Raw genomic sequence first — 8,533 nt, forward strand, 5'->3', positions numbered from 1 at the left:
TGGTGGTACATGGGAACTAATAGCTATTCGAATTCAGATTTTTGAAGCTCTTGAATTTGACAGAAAAACGAACGTATGTTCAAAACGTTTCGACTGTAGTCCAACCTATCAACCCCTTCACTAAATGAACTTGTCCGGAATTGCACGTGGCTTCCCTTCAATGACAACAGTAAGTGGTTTCTGTATGTTTTCTAACCAAATCACATACCTTTTCAGACTCAGATATTTACGGCTGAAGTTTTTTGAAAATTAATAGTATCGGTAAGAGACTTGCTTGAGGGATCAGACTTTGAAACAGTGTCTTGAAACCGTTCGAAGAAATTTCTAGCTCCCAAAAATGTCGGAAAGTGAAAATAAGTCGCCGCTTCAGGATATCTCAAAAGGATTAACTGGATCGAACAAGATGATGGAACTTTTCGGAGACATTTCCAGTTCAGATTTAGAAAGTGGAAAGTCGCAAACTGAAGAATTAACAGGTTTGAAAAGACGTCCTGAGTCCGACGAGGTAAAGAACTTTTCCGGTGATATTTCCTCCGGCATTAGTAGTTTGGATGAAGCGACCAAGCCGTCGTTTTCGAACATTTCCAAGTCGCAGATAAGAGAGGAGCTATTTGGCGAAATTTCGTTCACGCTAAGTAGTTCAAAATCGGATGAAACTCGCCAACCGTCGTATCCGAACATTTCCAAGTCGCAGATAAGAGAGACTTTGTTTGGTGATATATCGTTCTCACCAAGTAGTTCGGAGTCGGATGCAACACACCAACCGTCGTTTCCGAACATTTCTAAGTCGCAGAGAAGTGCGGATCAGATTAAGGAGCTTCTTGGTGATATATCGTTCTCACTAAGTAGTTCGGAGTCGGATGAAACTACTAAAACGTCGTTTCCGAACATTTCCAAGTCGCAGATTTGTTCGGTTCAGATTAAGAGGCTGTTTGGTGATATATCGTTCTCTCTAAGTAGTTCGGAGTCGGATGAAAGTCACAAACTTCCGTCTTTGAACAAGTCGAAGATAACAGAGAAGCTATTTGGTGATATCTCACTAAGTAGGTCAGAGTCGGATGAAGCCAATAAAACGTCGTTTCCAAACAAGTCACAGAATGGTCACGATGATTTTTCGCTCTCATTAAGTAGTTCGGAGTCGGACGACGCCAATAAGTCCATTCATAGCATCATCATAGAGAAACGCAAGGAGCTTCGAGCATCAAAGGCATCTAAATCAAGACCAACGGAAGCTTTCCAATGGGACAGCCTTTCAGATGTTGAGTCAATCACGTTTGTTTCAGAACCACCATCGCCTCGCCCATACCAGCTATTCGGCAATGTGGACATCCCAATTGTAAAAGCCAAACGCAAGAGAGTTAGCTCAAAGCCGCCGGATCCGGTACTTCGCCGAGAAAGTCAACAATTTCGCCCGGATCCCGAGCAAAATAGGTTCTTGAAGAGTGCAAGGGATCGCACGTTTGGCAAATCGACTTATAGTAAAGAACGAGCAAAAAGGAGAAAGCTCGAGGATACTATGGCGGAGCAGAAGATGTTTGAAAAGTATTTAAAAAATATCAACACCGAATCGTCCGGATCTGACCATGTACCAGATTTGGAAGGAAGATGGCGGTCGAGGAGAACAAAACCTACTATTTATAGAAAGATGTGGTTCAGAAATCTTTTCCATAAATATGACTGATTAAAAGAAGTTACAACAAAAACAAGAATGTTCAAATTTCGTTTAAAAATTATTTACAAATGTACAAGTATAGTTAAAATAAACTGACAACAAAAATAGATATATTTCACGAGTCAAGTCGTTCACTATTTTTAAAAGTTTATAACGCACCCCCAGCCCCGAAACATCCGTTGTGGTCTGGATATTAAAGCTCCAGCTCTAGCTTATTATCTACCCCTGTAACCCATCCACCATTGCATTTCTATTAGGTCTTATACGGATTTCCACTTTCGTAATGTTCCCCTGCAACAGAGTAAAAAGAATATCAGTACATTGGAAAGACATATTGGAGATTTAAAGGGTTACCCGTACTCAGTCACAGCTTGGGCGACTGGAAATTAAGGGGCAGATTACAGCAGGGTTAACTGGAATAGGCCTGTTCTGTACCCATTTACAGCTTAGTCAACCGAAATACTAGGGGTGACTTATTCGTGGCATTCTCTAGTATAAACTAATGAAGTAGAAATTCCATTTTCAACTTACTTCGATTCCAAAAATCTTCATCGTAATCTAAAGACGTCACAATTCTGAAATAAAAAAGAATATCATATGAATATAGTCCTTGGCACCATTCTGCAGGTCCTTAGACAATGGCGTTTCTGTTGTGAGGGGAATGAGTAGGAGCCCGCAAGGGGACCATAGACAATGGCGTTTCTGTGATTCATTCGTTGTGAAGAGAATGAGTAGGAGCCCGGTATTGTCAAGGGGGCTCACAGGCACATCTGCCCATATGTAAAATAACTCAGAATTCATAATTGAGAAGGGGTAGGGGTCAGCCATGTTACTGAATATAGAAGAAAACTTACTGTGGCTGTATTCTCCTGGGTGGTCTGAAAGCAAATAAAATGATAAATCTATAGTGACAAACTTTTAAACGGTTAATCTAAGAAGCTCTATTCCATCCCTTTTCAATTCATTTGGTCTCTCCAGATACGAATATTTGCGTTTCCTCAGGCACTATGACAGAAGTGTCCACTCCCCCGTCCCCTCTCCCTCCCCCAGCATACAATTTTCAAATCATTCCACTCACCTACAACAGTCGCAATCACAATCACAATCCCGACAAGATTCCACAAATCCGCTACAAGCACCAGGCCTACAACATTGTCCAAAACAGGAAGCACAGACCCCAGGCTGTGCTCCTCCTCCTCCTAGCCTCCCTAGACTACCCAGACACAGCCTCAAACATAGCCATAGCAATGCCAACAGTAGAAGCAACAGCAGCAACATGAGTATTGTAAACATTGCAATGTTTTCCGGTCGTGACCAGAAGTCAAACGGAGCAGGAGTTGGTGCGACCGTCGTAGTTGTAGTAGTCGTTGTCGTCGTTTGCGTTGTCGTACTGGCTGTAGTGGTCGTAGAGGTCGTAGTCGTACCAAAGGCTAAAGCTATAGTGGACGTAGCGCTTCTGCTCGGAGTACCTGAAAAAGTCCGTAAAGCGTTAAAGATGATGCAGATTGTGCGTGCACGTTCAGTGGCATATTTAGGAGGCTGTGGCATGTAGTCATTTTAAAGAACAAACATCATGGCTTACCTTTATCTGTAGCTTGAGCTACTACAAGAGCAGTGGTGCCTGCCAAAGTATCAGGGAACTGACTAAGGTAGTGAATCTCGCCATTTTGAAAAAGCCGGAAATGGGTGGCGGCATCTGGTGGAGAGATGCTGATCAAAGAGAATTCAAGATCACCATTCGTACCTGGAAGAAACAAGATGATGTTTCTGATAAATGAAAGAAATGACACCCTTTAACCTCACCCCTCTGCATAAATCGAATCTTCGTCTGCAACTATGACACGACCACAATGCGTCATCGGTGGTATTACAATGCCTGCAACAATGGCAGGACAGAACTGTCCAAGATCTTCAACAACTATTTCCCTTCGTCCTTACCCCTACAGCATACAACGGAGAGGTGCCTTACCGAGATCCCTATCAGTGGCAGTCAAGGCCCCGATGACACCTCGAGATGTGACATATTCTATCGGTATAATGGTCATCTCGGTGGTGAAGACCGGATCGTTGTCGTTCACGTCTGCTATAGCCACGTTTATCAGGGTAGTTCCAGTCGCTCCGAGTGGATCCGTCGCAACTACTGTTAATTTAACTGAAATAGATGAATTTAGATCGAGTTTTACGTCTTAATTTCTCAATTAGTGTTGTTGTTGTGTAAAAGTTTTGTTCAATGCGAAGTTGCTCGGAAGATATATTAGGCCTGCCAACGTTCTTGAGAGACTTCAAGTGTTACTTGTTTTAAGGGAGAAAAGAAATCCATGGCCCAAAACATTCTACGTACCAGAGGTGGGAGAGCCTACAGCTTCCAGGTCGTAGTCTACAGCAAACGTTAGACGCCTGTTGTTATCCGTTAGGGCGAACTTTTCACTGAAATTTCCCGCTAAACTCAGCACGACTGCGTCATTATCTGGATCGGTAGCCCGGAAACTGACGTCACAAAATGATCCGCCGGCCTGAAAAGATAATAATCAGGCTAATTAAATTAAGACCAAACTTTCGTTCAGTTTTTTTATTATCTTTCATTTTCAATATAGCCACTTCAGGGTCTAACAACATCCCTCTTGAACGTTCGTTGACTGAAATGGCCATCGCCGGTTTGAAATGTAATCCTTGTCCATACCTGAGATTCGGACAGTTGGCAACTCTGTGCAGTCTTCTGAAAAACTGGTGGTTCGTTAACGTTTTGAACGAATATAAGCAGATGCTCTCCAGCGGAGTCCAAAAACCCATCGGAAATAACACAAGTGATGTTGTAGAAATTGTTGGTTTCAAAGTCCAAGGGAAAATCTGTGACGTTCGTCAATTTTATGGATCTTCCTGAAATGGACAAACATATTCCTTTAAATAAATATACCAAGTAGGCTACTGACGATCCGAAACGCAAAACGAGCCCCGTAATCCAAACAACATATTAGCGAAACATTGGTAGCAGCTTCAAGTATATTAATCTTCATCCTACTTCTCCGATCCTGTGTAACTTACTGGTCATCCTCTCCAACCTTTTTTCTCAGACATTAACTATCTTCCGAAGAGAAAAAAAGAAGACAATGCCCCAACACTTACTGTTGACATCGTAGACAAACTTGAAGCTTTCGTCTCTTGGGTTGACGGTGCACTTGGGTTCGATCCTGGCGGTAAATCCATCCACATCTTCGAAATTGAGCAGAGCAATTGTAGTTTCTTTCGGTGTGTCTTCTGGCAAGGTAATGTTCTGTGGTAACTCCCTTATATTTGGACGGCTGTTGAAATCTGGAACGAAGGATCTTGAATATGAGAGTGGGGTGGGGAGAGGTCGGGGTTTTAATTTGAAGAGGGGGTGGTAAAGTTATCACTGCTTATTGGATGTCTTGCCATTTTCATATTGTCTAACACATACAATCATTTTCTTCGAGAGCAAGGTTATGGACAACACATCTTCAGTAACGTCATCAGCGTCTTACCTGCTATTGTTACCTGTACAGCTTTAACGAAGCTGTCTTTCCCATCAGTGGCGTTGATGAACAGTGTCAACTGTCCATACGGAATCTGCTGGCCATTTACCGCTAGTGACAGGTCTGCCGTCCCTGAAATCCAATAATTAAGATTTTGAATATGTCAAACAAGCAAAATGCAAATGATTCCCGAAAGAGGATGTGTTCATTCGTTCGATGATGCATTATTTGTTATGCAAACGAAAATTTGGTACGTCTTAGCCTGTTACCTTCTTCGGCTAAATGGAAGCTAAGCTAAATGGAAGCTACCTTACGCTATGTTCATCTTAGACTTTTACCTTTCTAGGCTACCCCATGCTACGCTTACCTGTTATTTTGTAATCTATATTAAAGAAGGAGGCAGCGTCTTTAGGCGTGGACGACAAACTTAGAGAGAGGCTGTCCTGGTCTAACTGATCTGTCACCATGTACGTGGTTAGAATTTCGTTAATATCAGCGTCTCCGGCTACTGTTATTTCGGAGACTACAATATACAATTGATTGATAAAATGTTAAGGTTTTATATGTGGACTTCCCAACAGGGATTCCGATAGTACCTGCTTCAACCCGGAGCAGTACCCCTGCTAGTATCGGGGGGCGTTTTTAGTGGATATCTGTCAACTAGAGTCGGACCAACAAGCCGAGCAGTATTTTCTTTCTAAATCTTTGGTTTTGAAAAGCAGATATCGCTTATGAAGCCATCGATATTGGTATTTAACCGTAATATACGATAGGACAGTAACAGCTCTTACCTCCGGATATTAATGGTGGTATATTTTGAGTGACAGTTATAAACAGGGCTCTGCAGGTCGGTGGGTCGGGGGTTACCCCTTGATTAGCGCTATAGCAGCACAATCGTATTTGGTAGAACGTCTGTATCAAGGTATTTAGTGGGAAACCGCTATCCGGATCGTAAACCACACCTAATAAACAGAAATTAAATGGAGTTTTACGTCCTACTTTTCTGCACCTGTCAACGTTATGCAGTGTGCATTAAGGGAAATTTTGCTAAGTCAGTGAAAAGCCATTATTGAGGCTTCTGAAACAAGCTGTAGCTTACAGGGATTAGAATCAAATGGTAATTTACCCCCTAGGTACCCTATTTGATTGTGTGTGCCTAAAGGTAAGTGGGTGAAGGTCGAGCTCTTGTTGAAGGCCTACTTACTGTTATTGTTATTGTTATTGCCGAATAATCTTGCTCTGAATGGACCAATCAAAGGATCCGTATTGGGTTGCGGTTTCACGTGCTGGACGTAGCAGACGATGTTATTTCCAAATTCAGAAGTGTCGCCTTCTATGAGGAATTGAAAGACTTGTTTCAGCACTCGAGCGTCTTCTTGGATTGTTGCTTGAACATCATCGAGTATAAGACTTAGCTGAAAAAGAGGGAGAAGCATTTGTTCTTCTGGAACATCTTTAACCTTCTGAAGCAAGATTTAGATTCCACGGTTCTTTCATAGATTCCTGATTTCCCTTAGAGTCACTTACTGCTCTGGTGTAACTTAGATTAAGATAAGAGTAAGATACAGAGCTACGGTAGTGAAACCAAGATCTTTAGAAGCAAGATTTAGAGTCTCTGGTGAAACTTAGATCTCCTCGAGTAAGATTCAGGACTACCAGGTCTTTAGGAGCTAGATCTAGAGTTGGGGCATCTTCACGGTAGCAGGCTATTGCGACATTCGGTTTAATTAAGAGACTTGTTCTCAACTTTTGAATCTGGCTTACCGCAGCTTCGTGGAGGACAACTCTTGACACCAGAATCAGCAGTGGGAGAAAAAAGAACTTCATAACTGATCAGCTGGATTCATATTTCTTATCTTTTCTTACATGTTGCCCTTCAGTCTTCTACCTTAAACCTTCAACAAAAATCAGAAACATTTGAGGGAAGTAACCACATCCTAGATCTTAAACATGATGTGAAATTGAAAACCCAGTGGGTGAATTAACATACGAAAAGCAGACGCATGTCGGGTTCTCTCCTGAATAACAGGGTATACTAAAGTTGTGTGCTTAAACTAATCCCTCTTTGGATTATCTTTACGAGCTATTTCCACTATGTTGGAGGGATCAGTGTCTTCTTCTTCATCAACTACTTCTTCACAATTTCTCCATTTTGTGGTTTTCACTCGTCATTTGTTATTCTATCGGTTGTTTTGTCCGCCATTTTCTTATGTCTTGAACTCGTTACACCAGAGTTAATGAATACCTTGTACGACTTGGGACCCTACTTTAGAGATACTCTTTTTGGATCCGATCTCACAAACTGGTCAATATGACGACTCAAAATTTCTAACAATTATGACAAACAGAAACCTTACCTTAAATTATTTAAATCACCAAATTTTAAATATTTCTTTCAATTTTAATCAATCAACTACGACGTATGCCTATATTACTTATATATATTTATACTTTGTTGGTGGCTTTCTTTTGTGTTCCGTAGATTGTCTCCCTTTGCGCATTCACACAATTCAAAGGTATGCTTTCAACGCTAACGTTTAGCCACATTGTGATGAATAAATACGTATTTGTGTATGTCGAAGATGGTGTCTATTGAAAGACGTGAATGGAATTGTTACTTTTATACAATGTATGTCATTTGTTCTTTGTATTACTGCATATTTGTTAGTGTAGATGGTAGCCCTGGACAATTACCATACATTCAGTATAGTTAAGGCCTGCAACAATGAGCTTTATTTACGCCTCTTTTGTGAATGCCTAAACGACAACAGCGCAGGGTGACCCATGAGACACCGTCTGCTTGCTAGTGTTGGAACACTCGGGATCACGTGACTCTTGGTGCCATGACGTAGACAGGGGTGTCGTCTGCATGGAAATCGTTGGGGATGTCCTCATCAGCCTCAACTCATGGGGTGATCCTAGTGATAATATTTTCAAACCAACGAACTCTTGGCTTAAAGAAATATAAAACCCATTTCTAGCTGGAGGCTAATATTTTTTAATGCCATTTTATTTGTCAATAAACCACGCCCCTTAATGATTAATGACACTTCACTGACCATACGTCACACATTACGTCATTTATCAGTGACATCACGCCAAGACACCGATCGCCAACAAAAGGGTTAAACACATAAACGATACAATAGATGCATTAAAAAAACCAATAGAGTGCATTATCTGTTGACAATTAAAGGGTAAAGTTTATTTGTAGTCCATTAACCCTTTCAGAGCCAGTCAATAAAATTGTTTTGATATCAACGTTTGATTTCATGGTACAATTAGGTGACTTATGGCTCATGTTTTAAGTGACATTTAATCAAATTTTCAATAAAACCGAAATGTGACCATAACCCCCCCCCCCCCCCCA

General features: G+C 41.4%; 2 protein-coding genes across 2 annotated transcripts; one reads left to right on the forward strand and one right to left on the reverse strand.

The window, feature by feature from the left end:
• Positions 1-337: 337 nt before the first annotated feature.
• LOTGIDRAFT_171472 (hypothetical protein) lies at positions 338-1,681 on the forward strand (the record flags this gene model as incomplete). Its single annotated transcript, XM_009047669.1, has 1 exon — positions 338-1,681. One exon carries the CDS (start codon positions 338-340, stop codon positions 1,679-1,681), a length of 1,344 nt encoding a protein of 447 aa, XP_009045917.1.
• A 244-nt stretch (positions 1,682-1,925) lies between these two features.
• On the reverse strand, positions 1,926-6,990 carry LOTGIDRAFT_171473 (hypothetical protein; the record flags this gene model as incomplete). The annotated part of the gene is made up of 14 exons (XM_009047670.1): positions 1,926-1,963; positions 2,204-2,247; positions 2,527-2,550; positions 2,751-3,141; positions 3,255-3,416; positions 3,642-3,824; positions 4,014-4,185; positions 4,353-4,549; positions 4,796-4,981; positions 5,173-5,295; positions 5,531-5,686; positions 5,955-6,125; positions 6,368-6,578; positions 6,928-6,990. The coding sequence occupies 14 exons, from the start codon at positions 6,988-6,990 to the stop codon at positions 1,926-1,928; spliced, it is 2,121 nt and encodes a 706-aa protein (XP_009045918.1).
• Positions 6,991-8,533: the final 1,543 nt, after the last annotated feature.

The sequence above is a fragment of the Lottia gigantea genome (assembly GCF_000327385.1).
Source record: "Lottia gigantea unplaced genomic scaffold LOTGIsca_115, whole genome shotgun sequence".
NCBI lineage: Eukaryota > Metazoa > Mollusca > Gastropoda > Lottiidae > Lottia > Lottia gigantea.